Source organism: Pecten maximus, chromosome 4 (genome assembly GCF_902652985.1).
Source record: "Pecten maximus chromosome 4, xPecMax1.1, whole genome shotgun sequence".
Taxonomy (NCBI): domain Eukaryota; kingdom Metazoa; phylum Mollusca; class Bivalvia; order Pectinida; family Pectinidae; genus Pecten; species Pecten maximus.
In genome coordinates this window covers 26,776,361-26,801,322 of record NC_047018.1, presented here as the reverse complement: position 1 = coordinate 26,801,322, position 24,962 = coordinate 26,776,361, and the positions used below count along the sequence as shown (strand labels likewise).

The 24,962-nt window shown below is 37.9% G+C and overlaps 1 protein-coding gene across 1 annotated transcript; it reads right to left on the bottom strand.

Annotated features, from left to right (window-relative positions):
* Positions 1 to 21,145: 21,145 nt before the first annotated feature.
* Positions 21,146 to 23,377, bottom strand: LOC117325657 (forkhead box protein D3-like). Its single transcript, XM_033882054.1, has one exon. The coding sequence runs from the start codon at positions 23,151 to 23,153 to the stop codon at positions 21,771 to 21,773; it is 1,383 nt and encodes a 460-aa protein (XP_033737945.1). The 5' UTR covers positions 23,154 to 23,377; the 3' UTR covers positions 21,146 to 21,770.
* Positions 23,378 to 24,962: the final 1,585 nt, after the last annotated feature.

Here is a 24,962-nt window from a genome sequence, read left to right as displayed (position 1 = left end):
GAGATGCAGTGAGCCAGTGAGAGGCCTGATTTCGTACTAAGACAGACTTTAAGGCGATATGAGCGTATCATATTGTGAACAAATCACTTTATCACTGACCAATAAATAAAACTCTGATTTAGCTGGTAATGGTGAAGCGAGGTAGAATAATGATTTATAAACATTAGCAATAATCATCCTACAAGATATTGTCAGGAAAAGACAACACTTGAGGTTAAAAGTCCATTCAAAACGGTGTTTCCATGGTACCAAGCGTGAGTCAAAATATTATTTCGCCAAATATAAGCTGAATCAGATATTTCTCAACAATACAAGAGCATTCTTGAATTTCTTGGTTAAACTACTTTACTGTATATGCAACACTTCTAAGATCATCCGCTGGATAAGAAAATGCCATTCACAAGTATGCCTAGACTGGCCACCAGTCCCTAAGTTTTTTGTTAGAACTGCTCCACTAAATTTTAATACTAGATTATCTCCCCCTAGTTTCAGACATATCCTAGTGACCAAAATCATAAAGGTCAATTTTATTTATAATTTTAATATTCTAGAGACAGGGAGCCAGTCTAAAGTATGCCGTACTCGACACTAATCTTTAAAATCTTACATATTAATATTCATTAATTCGGTTGTCTACCAACCACAGTAACAGTGTATACTTTAGATATGGTCTGCTAGCTTATACATTTTTATTTGACATGAGGAAAGGTTGCAATATTGTACATCCTATTTCTGATTCTCAGGAGGCAGGGGCCAACATTTTATGGAAATAAATTGTAACTGGACATTTCATTTGAGATTATCAGTTAAATATCTTTCATTTTGAGAGATATAATTATACATGCTTCATTTATAATTTATGCCGAATCTGATATCATACAAAGTGATTTCCGGGGTACTTTGTGTAGAATAAGTTCTTCAGAAGTCCTACTGGTCATCGTATGAAGTGGTCAGGCGTAATCTGTGGTCAAATTAGTAACGTATATCGACACCCTGTCCACCTGTTTCTGATCTATGTAACCGGAGAGGAATTCGGGGAATGGTCAGAGTAACGAAGATGTTTGATACTGTAGCCTAATTTACGCATTGATGCCAAGAGTAATGAAGACCCTAAACAAACTTTCTCTATTGCCGAGATCCTGTGATCTTCTTGTTGAAATAACCACAGAGCTTAGGTAAATAAACACAACCCGTTATAAAAGCCTGTTCAAACGTGGTATCGCGATGGTTTCTAGGAGTCGAGGCTTAATTTGATTTGAAATACGCGATTTATGAATAGCTAAACCGATAAAGAAAAAAGCGAGCGTTGATCCTAGTTCTTTTGACTGATATCTTGAACGAGTAAACTTCGTGTGAAATGAAACGCTGTATTCTGGCTCGAGTTGATGATGTTTGTACAAGTATTGAACAAAAAACTTATTATTGGCAATAAACAGCGCGGACGGTCGCTAATATTCGTATGAATAATGATTATCCGGCATTTCAGAAGCATCAGCAGCGATAGACACGCGAGATCACGTGCAAAAACGGTACTTGGCAAGTTTCTAGATGATTGTGAACATAACTGGTCTTGTTAAACAACTTCTCGGCGCATGGCTACCCTGACAAGTAGCCATCTGTATATTTATTTTTAAAGCATGGACATCGACATGATTATGAAATTAAAATGACTGGTTTTGTGCATTTTGTTTATCCTTGCAGTCGTTGAGAACGTCTGATCCCGATAAGGCTTACAGCCTATACGTCCACACCCTGCATTAGCCTCTGCTCGCAGCCATTCCACACTCGAGAAACAAAAGGGGTGTGTCGTTCAATTAATGATATGCATAACGCGTGATTAAGTGTGATACGATATGCACGTTCTATATGTCTAATTAAGTGATTAATTTATGACGTCTTAGCGGGTGTATAAAAGATATAATTTGTGTGTTATGCAAATTAAATGTGAAAGGAAGTCCCGAAAACGAAAGAAAATAAATAGAGCCATGTGTTTAATATATGTAGGGGTTACGGTATTCATATGGCGTTTGTATAGTATAAAATATAATTATAGGCATATTTGTTTATTTTCGAAATAGCATACAACCACGCGCGCGAAACAAATATGTAATGTTATTTAATACATGATATACATGTAAACAGTGTATACCACGGGTTACGTCATACATACACTGTGCCTCTGTCTACTTGTAAGGTGTATGTAAACATACAGACATAAACTGATGTAAATATTTGAAAACTAAGAGCTTCAAACTTTATATATCGTGTTAATGTAAGCCAAATTGATTCCAGCAAAGTGTTCCCCATTAAAAGGGGCTGTAACTCTAGATTTCATATTCATTAACCGATGATTGCTGTTTATAAATAATGAAATTGGTTTAAGATGTAGCGATACCAGAGTCTAAACTGTAAAAATGTTCTAAAGATATATGGCTTAAAACATTTTTTCAATCGAAGTTGATGTTTGTAAAGAATACTATATGGAGATAGTCGAATGGAGTAACTTGGATGCGAACAGCGTTATGCTTACGAACAATATATACACTTGTAGGACATACCGAATTGCAAATCATTATTTTACACTGTGTTGACGATTTACACAACACTGTTGGGGACTCTTTCAATTTTTTTTTAACTAAGGGAGAGTCTTGGTTGTAAGATAATATTTTCCAACATTTGTAGTCGCTTTAATATACGTGAATTTTTACGAAAACGTCTATAATGCCCACAGTCCGTTCACACCGAGGCGATCATTACCGACACTAAAAGGATAGTTTATTAAAGGATAATGGTATTGTTCGGTAATAAAATCCTAGAGATGCTTCAAAGTTGTGTCTGCAAGGTGATTTGTCTTATTGGTTGGTAATTGAATGCATTTTAAAGAATAAAATCATGCAAACGTTTTTTTCCTACAGGAAATTTCTACTAGGGTGGCCGGGTGGCACAGTGGTAACATACTTGCCTTTCACCTAGGCGGCCGTGGTTGGATTCCCCGATCGGACGTGAAAAGGTATGGGGTCACCTGCCCGACCACGTGGGTTTTCCCCGGGTCCTCCGGTTTCTTCCCACAGTAAGACCCCTCGCGCGCTTCCATCCGGGCCAACAAACGTGATTGATATAAGTTGATATAACTTGTTTTGCAATGGTTGTAAAATAAATAAAGTTTACATTTACTGGGAAAAAAACTAGACAAGTCACATGGTTAAACTTTATGTTGATTTGTATAAAGAAGGAAAACACTGAATGACATGCATGTGCTTTCTCTTACAGAGTAAATATTATGTCACGTCAAGACATTTGCAAATATTATGTTATGCAAACTAAGGAGCGTATATATATCCAGTCTGTATTGAATTTTAACAAATGCCATCAATATTATATAACAGGACTGGACTCAAGCTATCATCACTCATTTATTCACTACTGTTCCTTTCCATTGTAATCTGTAGATCTGTCGATGTGTCTATTAATCAAGGATAAACTTGAATATATTTATTACGTTGTGGAGATATAACACAAACAAGAGGAGTGTAATCTATGAGGGATTTATGATGATTAAAGTTAATCCTTATATTTTAATTTGCAGTACACAATCCCTGTACGAAATCTACTTTTATTGAAGAACTCTTTTTTGTTAGTTATTGTTCTGTCGCTGTATCAGCCAATCAATAAATGGTATACATTTACTTACTTTGTGTATTACATATAAATAATGCTTTGCTTACTCATAATTCTTTTAAACAAACAAGCAGTTGTATCAACTATATTAATATATATATATATTAACAACTTGCGATTGAAAAAAAATCAACAGTCTAATACAATGGCATTTGATGTGCTTTATCATTTTCCATAAATTTTTGTTTTTTGGGGTTTTTTGGGGGGTTTGGTTTTGTTCTTGAATACAGTACGCATCTACGCTTTGCAAACTTTATAAACGTATAAGATAAGAGTATATTTTCTTTAAATTGATATCAATACCAAAAAGCTCAGTGAGTATTATCGAATTTAACTGATCATTAATATTTCCAATTATCCGAAAACAACCTCCTCACTATTCTCACTATAAACAATAACTCCTAAGCACATTATGTGATACTTATGCGCTCCGCAGGATGTTTTAATTCCTTTTCCATTCACGGTCTTTCCCTTGTGACATCAGAGAACATGCCGTCTCGTGCCCTCCCAATTGACTATCTAATCTCTTGTTAATACTTATTTAGTCCTAAATCTTAATTTAAAGGACATTTTCTTGCAAAGGTTTGGGGATTACTTCCTGTTGTGTGACTTACGTAGGAAAACTACCGACAGATTCGTCAGAAGGTTTGTGTTGTGGGATTACCTTCAGCCTACCAACCACTGGGCTGCCCACCTTCGATCTGTTGCTAGTTCACGGGGTGCATTTCATACCTGGTTTTCAATAATTAGTAATAATCAAGCGGCAAAGATCAAAGATACAGGTATCGACACCTGAACGTGTATAAGAGTATTGTAATCTGTGTCGATATTATCTAGTATCCGTTTCAAAACGTTTGGTTTCGCCACCCTATCTTATCTGCGCCGTGTACTTAACACCTGTAACGCGCCCGAGATCAGTCTGCTTTTGATTTGATTATGCGCGAGTTAAACCCAACAGTCAACAGAGATTGTTATTGATACGAGTCCTCATGCTGCGTAAGTACGGCTCACGGTTACGTAAACAGAGGGACACTCCCGCCAAAACAGTCCACCTCATACATGTACCACTCTATCATAAACAGTCAATAGGAAGTCTGAAGGGTAATTCTGTATAACTTGGTTTTAATATCTGTTTAATTGAAGAATCATACCAACATGATATCAATGTATATATATATATACATTTGGAATGCAATAAAACAGCAATGTTTTATGTTCATATTTGACAAAGACAATATATATATTTAAATAGTCTCTGAGTAGAGATATGTGGTAAACTTACATACATTACTCGGGAAATTAGTTACCTGTATACAAAATAATTAATGGTTGTGATGTTGATTACATATTAATTAAATGGCGAGACGTCCTTGTCCGGGGCCAGTACTGTTATTACATAATCAGGTAAAAACGACTATTTTCTATTTGCTATGTTTATTTATCAAAGTCAAATCTACAACATCTACTCAAGTTCAATTGTCTTCAGAATCCCCGTAAATTCGACAGGTATATCCATATTCTGCACTTGAATGTACATTCGAAATTCTTTTACTTTTTTCTACTCAGAATAGGTCATATATTGAATCTGGAATGTCTACAAAGCGCGTTCTTACATTTCGTACAGAGAAAATTTGAGTGAGCAAACCAATTTAATGTATTTGAGGTTCGTAATTATATTTAAATTCCAGACATGAAATATGTAAGTTGGCCATAGACTGGGTCCTAATTATCACTATTGAAAAAAAACTGAAAATAGGGAATTATGCCAGTATCCAGTCGATATGAATACAATTTGGGTGACAGAAATGCTAGTTTGGGTGATAGATAAATAGAATATCGCCCTTTATCTGTCACCCAAATTGTATTCATATCGACTGCAACTAGCATTTGCTAACAGTTCAATGCTTAAACATGTAGATTATTTTAGATTTTTTTTATTGAAGCAAAAATGCGTTTGAATTTCCCGCTTATCGTACAAATGACGTCATTAATTTCCAGTCCAAAAACGGACCTGAAGAAATTGTGACATCGTAAGAAACACAAATGTAGCTGAATTATTGATTTTAAATGCGTGTGTAAATATCGTAAGACTGTTCACAATTGCATAATTTCTGCTTTTTGAAAATTAAAACCGTTCCCCTCCTTAATGAAAGTCGTCTTGACAGTAGATGACAGCGATTCAATGTATATTTCGTTTTAAACAGATTTCATGTCTAACCAGTCAGATTAATGTCGCTAGCTAACTGAGCAGACGACTTCTTACTACACAGGGGTTCAGTTTCGGACTTAGTGTTGTCGTGTCTTGCATTTCTAAAAAACGAGCCCTGTGAGTGTGACGACGTTGACAAATGTTAATTTCGTACCTAGCGCTTATAATAATTGTGTGACTAGATTTATTATAATAAAATTTTAGCGTCTTAACTTGTGACGTTTTTTTGTTTTTGTTTTTGTGTTGGCTTATGCGACAAAATGCTAAGAAATTTCTAAAGCTCTCAAGGTCTACTGATACCGAAAGTAGCCTAACTTGTAGTTAATACCCTGTACAGTACCTGGAGTTGTATTCCTAGACTGACCCAATCACTGTAAATGGTAGTGTACAGTCTCATATCTACCATTGGGTTTTACTGACGACATACAGGCAATGTAACACAAAATCTATATATATTACTGTATTCTATAAATAGAACTTCTTAGACTGTCTCATTAAATCATTTCATTATTTGAACAAACATCTCTTATCCGAAATATACCAATTTTGTTTTAGCTTAAATAGCATCATTATCTGTGATCCCACTGGACACTTGGGTCAGGAGACAGAAGCATTAAGTTACAGACATCGATACCATGTTCTGTTGTCAACACATCAACACGGATAAAAACCAAAACCTTTTTCCGTTTTCTTCTGTCTTCAAATAACAGCAATGTTTGGTGACTATGTGTCGCTTTTCATTTATGTCCAGGGGATGGTGACAGAGCATACATACTAAAGGAATCGATAGGGAGGCAAAGCTTGTCCTCAATATCTTGTCAAGCAAAGGTCAGTATTCTGATGTTAATATGTTTGAATACTACCATGGATGGCTTCCTAACAATAATGTTACGACATTAGGTTCGCTATACAGTCACTAGAATTAACGAAATAAATATCATCGGAGAGCAAATTGAGGCTTTCTAAGGTCTCGATTTGCCGAGAGCTGTTCAGCAAATTCACACTCCATTTGACATCGTATATTGAAATTGACAAAAAAGTGAGGCAATGTTGCTACGGGGAGGGCATGGCTGACGGGAGAAGTGAGGAGAGGGTGCACATGTAGGTTTGCAGTTAATACAAACTGCAAGATCGTTAACGCCTTAAGTAGGAAAATGATGATAGCAGTAATATAATCAGAACGGTCTGCTAATTGCCTAATTACAGTCCTGTTAGCACACTGAGGTGGAAACAACATTGTCTGGTTTCCCTGAATAAGATAGAAACATAAAAACATGGCGTCCCTTGAGCGGGCCGCACTTGAGTACGAGGGCTGTCACATCGCCACAAAGCCAGGCCCGTTACCATGGCAGACAAATCATATTTTGAAAAATTAAGTGATTTGAATATAAAACTTCGAGGTATTCAGTTAATGTGCTTCATATTTTGAAATTAAACCATTGGAGCTTTAAAACATTCTCGTTAATAGTAATGATTACACGTTAATGCTCACAGATGCAGAACAAACCATAATGAGGTTTTTGTTGCTGGTTAAAAGGAAGCGCTACAAGACTCTTGTAATCAATATATACGGAGACACTTGTAAAGCGTACTGTTGACAAAATTGGAATACCTGTTATTGTTCTTTACAGAAAACTTGTATTAATCTGAGAAAACTGTAACAGTCAAGAAGCCCTTCCATTTTCAATATGAAAAACTAATTAATCTTGTTAGATACGTATAGCCCAAATACAGCTAGCAGTATAACAGCGTCGAGCTGGTCTCGATACTAGACATCTATATCGTTCTCTGCTGTGAGTTAGGAATAACTTAGTCCGTAAAAAATGTTGTTCAATTTCAGGTTCGGCAAAGGTTTATTATCAAATGCACGAAATGTAAAAGAATGCCAACAAGTTTGCTTCATTTTTTTTTTTAATATTTTGATATTGATAACTCTTATTTTTTTCCATTACACATCATTTCTATGCATTCATTTTTATACAATGTATTCATGTGAATTCGTTCTACGTTCTGAATAGAATTTAATGAATTAATAGCATAATTTAACAATATATATATCTAAATAAATATGGCTGATAAACAGACTATCAATTTTGCAAAATTTGCGAAAACGAAAACTTCCGAAAAAAAATCCGTTCTGATAATATAATAGACAGTTGTAATATGATCAAGCAGGTGTAAGAATGAACTTATCTAACATTTAATCATCTATGGTGGAACTTTACATTGTATAGATTCAGAAATTACAGAATTCCAACGAAGCATACAACTAATACATTTTAATCTTATCAAAATTGATTTTGTTCATATCTAAAATGTTAGGCGACATGCCATGTACGTAATTTCATCTCTGATCTCCGCGTATTTGACAGCGTGTAATTGTCGTTTTTGCATTTAAAGTTGGCGGAGTGATATTATTGACGGTAACATTCTTCCCGTGACGTCATTATAATGGACGTCGCTTTGAGAATTTTAATTGCTGAAAAAAGACGTTGTTCGTTACAAAAATTGTTGTTCGTAATATTGACTGAATCTTTACGTTACGTGGTTGTATGTAAAAGAGTAGCTGCCTTAAGTAATGTAATTAACATTAGCCATTAGTTAATTTTCAATTGTACCTGCTATCAAAATTACAATCGAAACGTGTTTATATATTTGCTGTGAATTTCTTCCATGACAATAAAACAAGTCTTGGGCGGTTACTATCGCTCTACGGAAATTCAGAGCTTTTCAGATTTATCAAAGGTCTAAAGGTCTCGTCATGTAAATCTGACTGACCTTCTATATTTACGTAGACTGACGGTAACTTACCCACTAATTAGCATTATCTTTCACATGACATTTCCTCTCTGAACAGTTCGATGATAGAGTGTTTTGTCTTGTCTGTGTATCACACAATATCCTCACCCATATAACAATACAATAGCAATAGCAGTTAACGGCCCTTTCGCTTCTTGGCCTCCTGTTTAAGGTCGTAAAGAAAAGCATACTCAGCCAACGGTAATACTATGATACAGACTTTCAGTAGTTCCTGTGTTAGACTATTTATATAAGTTGACCATTACGAAGACAAAAAGTTTGTTTAGCCTTCTCTATCATCCTACTTTATATCTTAAAATCAGGTGGTTTCTTACTTCGTTATAAAACTCTAGAACTGATTTTGTATGAGAAAGTGGTTGACGTTACTTTTAAACTGCCACTCTCCACAGTTAACCTTAATCTTTTAGCTGGAAAATGTAACCGAGATGTGAATCATATAATTTTGGAAGCAGACTTTTCATCTGGAAAATTTCTTCTAGATATGTTTCTGAACACTTCATATTTCACTGTTATGACTTGCGTCACTATTTGAGAACATGACGTTATATGAATTGGACAGAGATATTCCGGACGGGGTCGTCAATAGGTCCAAAGACGCTTACCCTTCACATGGTCTTATCCTTTGTTCTTCAGAAGGTATCCCTGTAAGTATATTTTTTGTGCACACTTTCCCTTTTCCTTGGAATTGATTTGTATGTTTGTCGTGCAATTACCTTATAAACGTTTTCAACCATTTTTATGGAAAACAAATCAATGCAAATCAGCAGATAAAGATTACAGGAACGTGACAATTTTACTGTGGGTATGGTAGATCGAAGATATCAAGATTTCAGCCTCGCTGGAGCGAGAGTGCCATTATCGAGTATGACGTTAATACTACAATCATTATATTGGCTAGGTTGTTTAAACATCTGAAGACGGTTATCATATACAGACTCATAAGGGATTGATTTAAACCAAATATAACCAGAAATTCGTGCAATAATTACAAGCTGTTTCCTCTGAACTTTGATTTAGATGAAGTTTTTGTGGCTATTTATGAATGTATGTTTAGGCAGGCAAACAGAACATTACAGAAGTATAAACGTGAACAGGGCCTTACCTGGAGTAGCTAGTACAACAGGTGTATCAGAAATATCTCTCTTATCTCATAGCCATCTGATCCCATGTTAGTTTTCTCGACACTTCAGTTTAAGATTTACTCGAAAAACTTTTCATAGCAAATGAACATCAAATGAAACTTTTGACAGGAAACAATATAATGTTTCCTAGGCCTTACAAGTAGTAATACCAAAAGACCCTACTTCAAATATCCATCTCGATCTCTGAACAAACAATGGCTAACCTCAGTTAGCTCTTGTAGTGTCACCGTGGCCAAATTACATTTCTGATTTACACGGTATAAAAGCTTGTGGCACTATCGTAAAACTCATAAAACTTTGCTTGCAAAATATTTGTCTAAGACGACTATGGCCAGGACGAACGATTCATTGATCTGAGTGAGAGATAAGGAGGATAAGGCTAGGTCAATTTGCAGCAAAACATGGCAATATAACTGTTAACATCATATTCCGCCATAAAACATAGTCCACTCATCATGCGTATGTATACAGGACCCGAGCGCGTAGCACTCCTTCAAACGTAATTGAGAACTGAACAGGGCTGGTGTGATTTATTTTAATAGGTATTTTTACTGTTTCGGTCACCTCTCGAGCCCGGGATATTGTTTATAATAGTGCGGTGATAACGAATACACCCAGCCTGTTGACTTATTGGTGTGAACTCTACATCTTGTCCGAAGCCATTCGGAGCCCGTTTTCACACCTAATCTGTCTCGAGGGACTCCGAGTCACTGAAAGGTCCGGCCGTTTAGACATCGTTCTCGAATAACAGAGCAGTGGGAACCTTCTAAAGAATTGATAGGATTTATCATAGGCACGTCCTTTGTAGTGTGTTTGTTGAAATACTGACAGAAACTGGCAATAAATTATTTACAAATTGTTTTATACATATTTTGCTAACACTAATGACATGAAGAGATACATTCAGACAAAATGAATACAATTCTAAATGATACATCATGTGTCATATAAGTAGCGTCACCCTGCTGGTTCCTATTGGACATTGGCTATTCAGTGTACGCTAATCCGACAAATGGACTTGAATGACAAGCATAATATTCTAATGTTATAATGGTCGTTATGACCAGCAAACACCACCTGGTTTCTCTCCCAGACTTATTCCTGTCAAATCATCTGGGACGCCATTTTGTACACTGTCTCATAGCTTTGAAATGTAATACAATAGATAAATTAACCAGATACCTACCAAAAATAATAGATAAATTAACCAGATACCTACCAAAAACAATAGATAAATTAATCAGATAACTACCAAAAACAATAGATAAATTAATCAGTTAACTAACATATCCCACTCGTTATAATATATGACAATGAATACTAATATCTTGTTAATATCTTAATTCTGAATGAATAACATCAGTTATAAATCTGTATGTAGTGGTCTTTTGAGTTTAGAATTTCGATACTGTTGAAATGGTTCAAGCACATTTACAAAACTTAATTAATATTACTGCATTGATTAATTAGAATGGTGTTTGCTAATTTGAAAAGAGAAACAAAAACGCAATAAGATTTCAATGTAAAATGAAGGCAAAACAAATCAACAATGCAAATTAAAAAACGAGGGATGCTAAACCAAACAAACAATACACCAAGGGAAAACATGGATTTTATTTAGGAGGAAGCAATTCCTTTTCTATTAGTGAAACCGATAAAACTGCCAACGTTTGTAAGTTACATCTGAAAACCTAATTACCAAATAATTGTGACTAATGACATTGAACTTTATATATCTAATAGTCTATATCTTAACAACCATATTCATCTCTCTAATAATCCACATCTTTACAGTCATATTCATCTCTCTCATAATCCACATCTTTACAGTCATATTCATCTCTCTAATAATCAACACCTTTACAGTCATATTCATCTCTTTAATATTCAACATGCTTAAAGTCATATTCATCTCTCTGATAATCCACATCTTTACAGTCATATTCATCTCTCTGATAGTCCACATCTTTACAGTCATATTTTCATATTTATTGTTCTGATAATCCACATCTTTACAGTCATATTTTCATATTTATTGTTCTACTAATCCACATCTTTACAGTCATATTTTCATATTTATTGTTCTACTAATCCACATCTTTATTGCCATATTCATTATTCTACTAATCCACATCTTTATTGTCATATTCATTTTTCTAATAATCTACATATTTACAGTCGTATTAATTTTCTAATCCATCACTCTTTCTCGGACTGTTACCATATTCTTCACTTACACTCAGAAGTGTTTTGATATTTGTGGTACTAAGCCTCACGAAGTTACAGTATAGTGACAAGGAGAGTCCAGGCTGTGTATCTGAACCTTTCTAGGAAAGGTTTGGGAACACATGTATGTACCTGCCATATTTTATTACTCAAATAGGTCACTTACTCTACGTACATCTACATCTGTACACACCCATACAAAGCTGTCTTGGAAACCCTAAAATTGTTCATATGGTTTCAATTCTGGTCAAAGAAGCCTTTCTGTCTCCTGAGATTATTATATGTAACTAGAATCCCTAGCAGGAAAAAAATATTATACGCCAGCTTCCTTTTAAAACCCAGGTCGTTTCTGCTAATTGTGTTTAATTTACTGAACTAGTGTTACCTTACCTGCGGTCATGATTGGCTTTGTAACTATCAGTAACTAGGGTCATGGTTTAACAACATAGTAACAACAGTCACTCACTACATAACAGGTCTAATTAATTATTTTGAAATGGAATATTGTAAATCATGAAATTCATTTAAACCTTATCCCTGAATCATAGGTCTTTTTCACTTAGCCGTCCTGATTTCAGCAATTTCTTTTATCTATTTCAAGAATTGTTTCTTGTCGCCTCCTATCAACCCTTTCGGTCCTTAGCATCACTGACGAGTCCTATAAGGATGAAACAGCTATGTGGCTCAGTTTAATTCACTTTTGCTCAAATACATCTAACTCTAAATTTGTGTTGTACAATCCCTAGAAGATCTGACATGAATGTCAGTGTGATATGGAATATATTAAATAAGTACAATACTTCGGTATGTCACGAGCATTGAGGCGAGTTTGATAAGTACCAGTGTACATTGATATGAGTGTTAGATTATTTTAGTCACATAACTCATATTTATGATAAAATAAGTTATTACTCACAGATGTATTTCCCTTTTAAAATTGTTTATTTCGACTCAAACGGTACGTTTTCTATCATCCAAACAATCGTGTGGCCAAATCATGACGTGATAAAGGGGTTGAATGGATTTTTTTTTTTTTTTTTTTTTTCATTTTCGTGTCAGTAGCTATCTACATACCTCGCGTCAGCAACGTCCAACACTGTTGGATTTAAGATTATGACCATCAAGGAAAAGCTGTTAAATTATCTGAACTAGAAAGTAACTAATTGAACTAATTGGTATCTGTGTTTAATCAGACAAGAAGTTCTACATGTCAAAACAATTCTTCTGTATAGTTGTTCCATTCCAACTGTCGGTCCGGGTTGCCTTCCTATTTGTTTTGTGTCCACCAAACTGCCACGGCGGCTGGAATGGCTTCGTCTAAAAATGAACTATTACTGTGTTGTCTTCGCAGGTATCAACAACAGTCTATATTTCATATTTTTTTTATTAAACAGTAACGATTTCTATGATTAAATAACCTGTATATATATAACGACGATTTAGGTTACTGTCAGAGCAACAACAAAAAAACAATTCTTCGCTGTTAATTTTATGTCCATTTCAGCATGTCCACAGCCAACAGCACGCGAGAAAACAGACGGAGATATGTTGGTGAGACATTATGATGATGTGTGTGGTGTGAGAGCCCGCCCATCAACAGCCGCCTTCCTGTGTATCGATCAAATGGAGAGTTGGCTATCCCTGTCATCTTACATGGATGGTCTTTGTTTATTACAGTGAATTCAGTAAATGATTTTTTTTTATTACGGAATTATACTTATAGGTGATGTTTCCACATTAATCAATTACTTAGATTAAGTTTAGCGACTATTAAATAATCAGCAGTATTGTTTGAAGTTAAAATACCATTTTATTTCAATAAATGTCTGATGTATTTTGACCTCTAGAATCGGTTGATTGCTATACTTCTGAATTTGGACAACTAAAAACTTATCAATCTAAAGAACGAGCTGAATTTAAAGTATATAACTTATGTGGTATGTTAATTGAATTAAACTGTACATTTAAGCATTGAACGGCTTTCAGTTGGCATTCATAGTCAATATGAATGCCAACTGGACAGAGGCAAATTCAACATGAAGCGCGCATATTGACTATGAATGCCAACTGAAAGCCGTTCAATGCTTATATTTATCATCTGCGATTTTTTATTTGTCGTGCGATTTTTTTTGGATTTTTTTTTGAAATTTTCAAATTCAAATTTCACTTGGCAGTTCATAAGCTGGTGAACTCGCAACTGAATTGGTAGGGTTATATAGTGGCAGTGCCATACAATGGTAAATATTAGTTCGTAATAACCAAAATGAAAATGTTCATTTCACTATTAAATTATCTATGATAAAAAGTGAAGTTGCACAATGTATTAATATTAAATTATAGAAATTATTAGAATATGTAAAATGATTTATAATCTTAAGTCATATCAAGTTTCTATTTGCATAATATTGAATGAGTGAAACACGCCGCCCAAAGTAACAAACATGAACAGTTGTATTAACACAAGGAGTATTAAAATAAGTGATTTCTTATCAAAGTCAGTTAATCAACATAGAACTAGCTGAATCAAATACCGGAGAGGTTCAATGAAAATATTGGAAAATTTGAATTCAAACATAAAAGTGGTCGAAGTAGTTGAATCATTCTAAATAATTAGATTAATATCCGTAGAAAAGCTGAATCAACAAATACAAGTACTAGTCTGGGGAAGTTAACTGTCGTGTCAATCAACCCGTAGTCTATCCTATATTTTTCTTATTAGTCACACATAATGAAGTTACTTACGATGGAGATTCATCATGTCCGTGTACTGAACAGGTCAGCCATTCAAATATATCTTATTGGTATTCAGTCAAAGGGACTGGACACAAGACAAGGCTCTCTCCCAACATAACAATACACACAACGAGATATTACACAAGACGACACAATTGTAAACATGAACTAATACTCAGTATAAATATTAATATTCTCAGTATCATAGGGCAAAAAAAATAGGCGAGGGCAAGAGCATTGTGTAGGTACTGTGAGACGCATTGTTTTAGTATATCTATATAGTTTATATAAATCAAACTTCTTTTACTAGAATTCACTATCATCTTAACTTAATAAATCACTCTCGTTAGGCAGATGGGGTCACATAGTAGGTCTGACTGGAACATGGAAACCCCACGTGGTCGGACATGATTGTGATCCAATAATTTCGCGTGCAATTAGAAATTGAACCACAGTGACCTCGGTGAAATGTGAGTGCGCTTTCCACAACAACCTATCGAACTTAACAAAAATAGTAAAAAAAAAAAAAACTTCATGCGATATTTGTATTAAAAAATGAATTATTTCATCTTTATATGAACATAATTACCTGTGTAAGACGGGCATACATCAACCAATACTGTCACGTGTTTCCCTCTTCAATACGACCAACATCAGCAGCAGCAGCAAGGTTGTCAAATCACTTTTTCATCACTTGTCGTTTGACTTTATTTGATGTAATTCTGACAAACATGACACACGGTCTGGTGTTCCCATGGTGTGTTGTTACTGTGTCATCTTAGAATTAAAATATCTCATTTCTTGGGTAAGAAATTTCGTGTCCATTCTTTCTTCACCAAACTCGTTTTACTTTTCGGAAAACATATTTCTGTGATTTGAGGTATTCAAAATTGGCTGACACATTTTGATATATCTTATAACTGTATTGTCTATTTAGTGTCTTATCATTGGTGGAGAGTTGGAAAGGAATAATATGAATGAATATGATAGTACATAGTACCGTAGATTGGAGAATAGGTGTGGGAGGGGATTACGTGATTAACCTGCCGGAGATAAGAGGAAAGGGAGAGGGGAGGTGTGTGATGGGTGTAGAGGGGAGGTGTGTGATGGGTGTAGAGGGGAGGTGTGTGATGGGTGTAGAGGGGAGGTATGTGATGGGTGTAGAGGGGAGGTGTGTGATGGGTGTAGAGGGGAGGTGTGTGATGGGTGTAGAGGGGAGGTGTGTGGTGTGTGTAGAGGAGGTGTGTGTGATGGGTGTAGAGGGGAGGTGTGTGTGGTGTAGAGGGGAGGTGTGTGGGGTGTAGAGGGAGGTGTTGTGGTTGTAGGGGGAGTGTGTGTGGTGTGTGGTGTGTGATGGGGGTGTGTGGGTGTTGGGAGTGTGTGTGGTTGAGTTGGTGTGTAGGGGGGTGTGTGGTGTTGTGATGGAGGGTGTTTGTGTGGGGGTGTTTGGGTTTGAGATGGTGGGTTGTGTGGCTGGTTTTGTGGTTTGTATGTAGAGGGGGGTGTTTTGGGTGTGAGGTGTGGGAGTGTCTGTGTGGTGTGGGTGGTGTGGTTGATGGTGTGTGTGTGTTTGGTGGGGTGTGTGTTGTGTGGTGTTGTGTGTTCTGGTGTGCGTGTGGGTGTTTGTTGGTTGTCGGTGTGGGTGTGGTGGCGTTGTGGGTTGTTGGGTGTGTGTGTAGGTGTATGTGGGGGTTGTGTGTAGGGTGTACGTTGTGTGGTGTTGTTTGGGTTCGGTGTTTTTTGTAGGGGAGCGTTTTGTTGGTGTTTGTCGGGGGTTGCTTGGTGTGGGGTTCGGAGGTGCGTGTTTGGGTAGGTGTGGTGCGGTTTTCGGTGTGTGTGGTGTGGTGGGTGGGGGCGTGTGTGCTGGGTGTAGGTGTGTTGTTGTGTGGGGGCGTGTTGGTGGTGTGTTGGAGTGTGTTGGGTGGTTGTCTGGTTTGGGGGTGTTGTGTTGTTGAGGTCGGGGGTTGGTTGGTTGTGGGGTGGTTGTTGTTTTTGGCGTTGTATGGTGGTTGTGTGTTTGGCGTGTGGTGGTGTTTGTGGATGGGTGTGCTGGTGTGGGGGTTAGGGGGAGTGTTGTTGGTGGTTGGGGTTGTGATGGTTGGGGGTGTTGGTTGTTAGAGGGGGCGTTGTGTGTGGGGGTGTGGTTGGTGGGTGTTGTGGTTTGGTGTTTGGGAGGGTGTTGTGGGTGTTTGTGAGGAGTGTTGTGGTGTTGGTGGTGTTGTGTGGGTGTCGTGGTTTCCTGGTTGGGGTGCTTTTTTGGTTGGTTGGGTTGTTCGGCTGGGTTGTGGTGGTTGTGGTGGTGTCGCGGGGGTGTGTGTGGTGGGTGTGGGCATGTTGTTTGGCGTGTGTGCGGATGTGGGGGGAGGTGTGTGGATGGGTGTTCGCGGGAGGTGTGTGTTGGGGGTAGAGGGAGGTGTGTGTGTGGGGTGTAGAGGGGAGGTGCGTGTGTGTGGGGGTGGATGGGAGGAGTTTGGTGTGTCCGGGTTGGGTGGTGGCGGTGGTAGAGGGGGGGTGGTGGTGGGTGGAAGAGGGGAGGGGCGGCGTTGTGCTGGGGTGTGGGGGTGGTAGAGTGGGTGGTGGTGTGGGGGTGTGCTGAGTGTCGGGAGGTGGTGGGTGTAGAGGGGAGGTGTGTGGGGCGGGGCGTTGTGAGAGGGTTCCGGAGGCGTGTGTGGGGTGTAGAGGGGATGGTGGTGTGATGGGGTGTAGGCGAGGGGGGTGGTGAGGTTTTGGTGTAGAGGGGGAGGTGGTGGATGGGTGTAGAGGGGATGTGTGGGTGTGTGGTGGGTGGATGTGTGTGGGGGGTGTTGTAGGAGGAGGGAGGTGGTGTGGTTGGAGGGAGATGGAGGTGGTGTCGTAGGGGGGTGTGAGGGTAGGGGGTGTGGGTTGAGGAGGTGTTGGTGACGGGGGGTTGTCGGTGTGTGGGTTGTTTAGTGGGATCGGTGGGGTGTAGTGGGGTGGGGGTTAGATGGAGTTGGTGTGTGTTCAGGGGTGTGTGGTTAGTGTCTGTTTGTTGTGTGTGGTGTAGTTTTTGTGTTTTGGAGTTGCTGGTGTGGGTCTTAGTGATGGGTGTTCATGTGTGTTGGGTATGTTGTGTGGTGGGTCGGTTGGTGGGTTAGTTTGGTGTAGCGTGTGTGGTTGTCAGAGGTTTTGTGCGGCTTTGTGTTGTTGAGCGGGAGGTGTTGGTGAGTTCGGGGAGGTGTTGTGGGGTGGTGTCGAGGGAGGGGTGTGGGTCGGCGTGTGTTGGGTGTGAGGGGCGGTGTGTGTGTGGTTCCGGGGGGGGGGTTGTGGGGTGTTGAGGGCGGTGTGGTGCTGGGTTGCGACGGAGTGTTGTGTGGGTTGGTGTGGGGAATGTGTTGTGTGGTGGGTGTTGGGGTGAGCGGGCGGGGGGGTGTGTTTGCGGTGGGGGTGTGTGGTCGGGGGTTGTTGGGCGCGGGCGGTGTGGGGCGGTGTACTCTGGGGGTGTGTGTGCTGGTGTGCGGGGGGTGTGTGTGGGTTGTCAGGGCGGTGTGTGGTGGGTGTAGAGGGGCGGTGTGTGATGCGGTGTAGGGGGGGTGTTTGTGGTGGGTGTTCGCGGGGCGGTGTGTGGTGGGTGTGCGGGGGCGTGTGTGTGGGTGTTGAGGGCGGTGTGTGTGTGGGTGTTAGGGGACGGTTGTGTGGGTTGTAGAGGGAGTGTGTGGTGGGTGTTGTGGGGGAAGTGGTGTGGTGGGTGTAGAGGGGAGGTGGTGGATGGGTGTAGAGGGGAGGTGTGTGATGGGTGTAGAGGGGAGGTGTGTGATGGGTGTAGAGGGGAGGTGTGTGGTGGGTGTAGAGGGGAGGTGTGTGATGGGTGTAGAGGGGAGTGTGTGGTGGGTGTAGAGGGAAGGTGTGTGATGGTGTAGAGGGGAGGTGTGTGGTGGGTGTAGAGGGGAGGTGTGTGATGGGTGTAGAGGGGAGGTGTGTGATGGGTGTAGAGGGGAGGTGTGTGGTGGGTGTAGAGGGGAGGTGTGTGATGGGTGTAGAGGGGAGGTGTGTGATGGGTGTAGAGGGGAGGTGTGTGATGGGTGTAGAGGGGATGTAATTATGTGTAATTGTGTCAGGATGCCCATCGACAGACAGTGATAAACACGGGGTACGTATGAGCCAGGAATTCGTAAAGATGGGGGCACGCACGAGTCTTTAGGGAGTTACTGTAGGGATAGAGTAGGTTGGGAGACTATAGCAAGTCCTACTTATTATTAATTAGATGTGAAGTACAGTGTATATAACCGACCGCCATGTTTTAGAGATTAATAAATAGCGGTGTTTAATAATTGCTATATATATATATATATATATGAAACTATTTTTCACAAAACGTCAATTCGCCGTGGTAATTGGCTTCCATATTATTATACAGTATGTACGTCGGTATACAGGTGTGTCCGGAGCTGTCACCAGGTGTCACTAGTATCTCGGCGCCTCAGTTTGGAGATGCTGATACTGCCACAGATAGGGATAACGTGATGGCGTTGTTATATATGTTGTTTTGGTGTCACCAGCAAGCTAAGTGTATTTAGAAGCTTCTATCAACGGTGTTGATGTCAACTCTGAGCGAAGAAAGTGATGACACTTTTGTGATATCAAAGTATTTATCTACGCCGCGTTAAAAATAAGTCCGAGTATAGGTTTATTAAGTCATTAGATAAAAAAGAAATCGAAATTATTTAGTTTTAGCTATTGAAATTAATTAAATGAATTTTAGTTTACCTGGAAACCAAATTGCATATTCCTATTCCAATATCGTTTTCAATAAACCTGTATTCTTCTCCTTTAATCTCAGTAAGGCTCTGTTGTAATGTGGGGTTTTATATATACATGTACTATATATATATGTTAATCACTTAATTTGCTAATTACCATAAACGCCTTTGAATTAATCGTATCCGTTTTTTGAAATATTCGACTTATTTTGTGGGAAATGAACGGTTTATTTAAATTTAAAAAAAATCAAAATGTATTATAATTAGAAACGGTCGGGATATTTCAACTTGATAAATTGTTTTCTTGAATACGTTCAAGTCGTCAGTGAAAGGTTAGTAGAATTTCCATGGTATACATAACATTTCTGGGTACATACCCGACCAGAGCTGGAAGGACAAAATAATCCGACCAACAAGAGGATTATTGGTACTGTACTACAAGAGTATATCAAATTTTGTTTGTGTAGGAAATAATCCGATAAAAAGTTTAAGGCATCATTTTCACAAAGACATTGTATTCAAACCGTTCTTTTGTTGCGTAACAGTTAAATAGTATGTTTTGGCCCAGGCGGGAGCTTATCTGTAAAACTGTTATACAGCGCAGTGTTTATCAATATGGTTCATACTCGACTTGCTTTTTATTTTGTTATATCATTAAGTAATCAAGTACCGGTGTGATATATATCGTGATTATACACGACATATTACATGGTTACTGGAGAGTTGTAAATAGGTTTTATCAAAGGATTACCGATTAATGATACCTGCCAGGTGAAGAGTAATTATGACTTTTGTGTCGTTAATAGTATCTATACAGATACAATTTATAGCATCGCTGTGTCGGATACATTAAATCGGATTACAAATATAAATGAATATTAATAATATTATCTTATTTTTACAATAAGTTGCTAGATATTGTAGATATTATTGAAATTGTCTTATTGTCAAATACAAAGTGATACTTCTCCGAATAAGTAAACATCCGACACATTATTGTATTAAACAGTTAATATTTTGTGTACAACAATAAATACTTGAAAGATTAAAAACTTGTTTTTAATTTTGATCGTTTTACTTCATTTGAAAAATAACAGATGGTTTTATATTAAATAGATAAATATTTCATCTAAAATAAGGTTTTTAAATTAATAATAATTTCTCACGTTTCTGATAAAACGTTTTGTATATTTTAGTACATTAATAAACCTGTTTAAATGCAACAAACTGAAAGAAGCAAATGACGGATATTCCAGCAAATATTAAATTATATCGCGGAATATTTTGTGTTAAATTTGCTACAATTCCGTCAACGCTAATACCTATAAATAATAAAAAAATTTGGTTGGTTAGGAAATACAGATTTGTTGATATATGCTGAAAAATTCAATCTGTGATTTTGGAAAATATTTTTTCGAAATTTATCACCACATTATAACGGTTTTTAAATTACTTTTACATGGCAAAAAGCAATATGAATCTGGTCATCCTCATATCATTAAATTGTATTTTCTTGTTTGGAATTTACAATCCCAATTTACCAAGTGATTTAATCGCTATGAGCATCTCTTTGGTATTTTAGTGGTATACAAAACGATAAGACACTTTCTTTTTTTTTCTCAATTATATTCATTAATATTTCGACAATAAATTGTAAAATAACTTACACATCTAGACGGTATATCGTTCAACAATTTGGGAATGACAACACTTCCTATAATGGACGAAAACTGTCACAATATCTGTGGTCACTGTTACTGACAACAGTTTAACAAAGCACGGCGAAAGTTCGCATCAAGTTTCAGCACATCAATGCTAATGTTCCTGAAATATTTCCAAGGTGTCCAAGGAAAGTCATGTTTCAGCACGATAATTTAAATTGTTTCTGAAATATTCTCATCCATATTTCAGCACCTGGTTCATTCATTAAAATGGCACTATTAGAGTGTGAGGGGGTTAAGTTTTCACTTCCCCTCCCCACGGGGTCCGGAACACCACACATCAAGTCCTCTATCTAATTGTCTGTATCACATGTGTTCGCTATCTACCCCTCCCCGCCGGGACTACCCCCTCCCCCAACAACACTTCCACGTGTTAAACAAATTAACTATAAATATCACTAAGAACATACTTTGGTATATCGAAATGAATACTGACTAACAACAATGTTTGAGTTACATTAACAATGATCAGACGGAAAATGAAATAATTTCAATGTTTACAACTTTAAATACCTACACTGTTCTACCTAGGCCAGCTAGTGAACCCACAAGCTTGAATATACTGGCGGTATTTCTCGATATCAAGGGCATTCAAATTCGGTATAGAAGCCTGTAATTGTGCGAGAAAAGCAGAGTTCGTGGTGGGTCGTCCCATGTCCAAAAGTCCTGGCCGAAGTCCGGACATGGCACTGGACAGGGAAAGTCCAGCCGCCGGTCGGAAAGATGATGAAATTGAAGAAACGTTTGACGATGTTGGGGGCGACGAATGTGACGATGGAGATGTTTTTTTACTGTCTGTATTGCCCATGATACTGTCTATGGAGAAGCCCGACTTGGGAGGGGAGGTTGATGTTAACACAGGGCTGGGCGTGGACGCCACACTGTGTGGGGACGGGGCACTCAAACCCCTGCCCAAGTGGTTGGAAATTGCAGAATCCCGAAGCGTGCCTGAAAGTCCCAACGCCAAAGCAGGTGGTAATGCTGGTCTCGTGCTCATTTCTCCACCCTGGGGGAAGAAGGATAGATGTGACGTCATGAGAGGCGAGATATACGGGTAGGGGACACCCGTCCCTGCCATGGCCTGGGAGTGATGAGGGTGTGAGTAATGAGCGCTGAGGAAACTTGGATGATGAAAATATGGATCCCCTGCGGACATGAAAGCTGTTGGCTGCTGCATAACATCGGGTGTGGTGCGTTTGTACCTCTTCCTCCTCCTCAGAAAACTACCATTATCGAACATATCCTCGCTACTTGGATCAAGGGTCCAATAGTTTCCCTTTCCGGGGTTCCCTGGTTCCCGAGGGATCTTCAGAAAACAGTCATTCAAAGATAAGTTATGACGAATGCTATTCTGCCATGCTGGAAACTTTTCACGATAGTATGCGAACCTGTTCTTGATGAAGTCACAAATTCCGGAAAGCGTGAGTCGCTTTCTCGGAGATTGAAGGATTGCCATAGTGATGAGAGCGATGTAAGAATACGGTGGTTTAACAACATTTCCTTTCTCTCGTTTCTTATTTTCCTTTGAACTTTCATCACTATCATTGTTCCCTTGATTTTCATCACTCCTGTCAAAAATGTCTGAACTTTCTGGAGACATCACGGGTGAAGCAGAAGTATCCATAAAGGATCGGCCGCTGTCATCGATGTCAATTTCTTCATCGTCGTCATCATCTTCTTCGTCATCTGATAGTTGTCTCTTTGCTGACCACTTCATTGACGGGTCTATACAGTTAGCATTTTCCCCTTGAACTTTAATCAGCTTTTCGTTAGCCAGCTGTTCTTGTTTAAGATGTGACTGTAAGTAGGTTTGGTTGTCCGGTGTTAGGGCAAGCCCTTCAATAGTTGAACCATCCATGTCAAATTTCATTTCAACAGTTTTTTCCGAATGTTCATTCACAATCATTTATAAATCCGTATTGATGAACTGTCTCTTCGGCTGAATTACAAATTAACAACAATTGTTTTTTACGGGATAAACCACATAAAAACCAGAGTAACGAATAAAGCGTCTTTTCTGTTGTGAGTTTGATTCAGAAATGTCGTATCGTGTCCATGCCCGAGTCTAATGTATTTACAAATACTGGATCGGGTTTACAACTGATATTGCAGGTCAACATAGCCAGGGTGTTTGACAGTGCAATAATACCCAGAAATGTCAATAAAATCACACCTAGCCTATCTCGCGCTAACGAAGTCCCGCCTATATTACAAGCCAAGCGAGGCTATACGCCTGCCGTGCTGGAAGGGTAACGCCCCTTTTCGTCAGATAAGCAAACAGAAAATGACACGCCCACTTTTACACTATCGGAAAGCAAACTTTGTCTTATAGCCTGGTTGGTTTACTAGGGTGTATCGTAAAGGCGTCAAATGGAAGCGATTCTGTTACAATCTGTGCCATACACTGTTACTATTATCTAAAGCAGATTCGGACAGCTGTGTTTAAGTCTCATTTTCTCTGTATTAATGTCTAAAACAGCACACTCGCTACTAAATTAAAATATTTTAAAGAATGTTGAAAACTAACCAGTGAAGTAAATACACTTAAAATAAATAAAATACGTAACAGTGCAGTTATCTTAATTTATGATTTTGTACTTCAGTACAGAGTAAATATTTTTTCCTTTTCTACACGATCAATTTCTCTTTTGCTGCAACTATAGTTCGATATATCAAAACAAAAAATGTATATGTAATGCCACTAAAATTCAACGGATTCCAATCTAAAAGCTGCTGAAATGTAGAAAAATTTAGAAATGTATATTAAAACAATTAATTAACTATTATCTTAGTAAGTAATAAATCATACAAACAGATACAAATCAAGAATATTCTATAATCGTATAGTAGTAACACTGTGATTCATACAGGATGTGTGGGGTCTTTTTGTTTTTTTTTTACCCAAAATGCGCTTTGGAAATAAACAAAAAATGTTGCCTTTACCATTATTTATAAGATGAAAATGATATTTACATACCATAACTAATTATAATATCATTAAAACCTGCTAGATATATATCGCTATGTTAATATCAAACATTTTGTTGTTGAATAACGCTTAAGATACTCAAGTTTTTATTTTGTTTTCAAATAATTTCTATAAAGTTGTGTGTACATTATAAACTTGACAAAGGGGTAAATAAAACTTCGTTAGATATTTCAAATAAAATCAAACTATACTAAAATAAAAGAAGATATGGTTTGAAACATATCTTCTACGAGTACAGTATCAATGCCATTTTGAATTTAGGAGAACACTATTATTCATACAGTCAATACTATTTATTTATCAAATCTAGAAAATAAAAAAATACATCTTTAGACATTTATAAATATAGTGTAGTTTATATATCAATACGGACAAAAGAAACAAAACGCGTACTGTAAGTTACTTAAATGATACTGAGGATGGATAATTCACTTGTTCAGAAACTCACTGATATAAAATTGTAAAATTATAACGATGCGTTCTAATCAGAACTCCTTTAATTTTGACTTCTACGCCCTTTTACGGATATATTGGTGTCAATTTACATTTTTTTAGAAGCATTCAGCGGCTCATTCGGTTTAGATATATTTTAACGCATGCATATATTACAGAAAGGTATTACATAGAGGCTACTTAACTTTTAATGTCAATTACAAAGTCGTCTTGTATTAATAATACATGATTGATGTAATACTCAATGGACTGGTATTTTTATTCTAATTCACA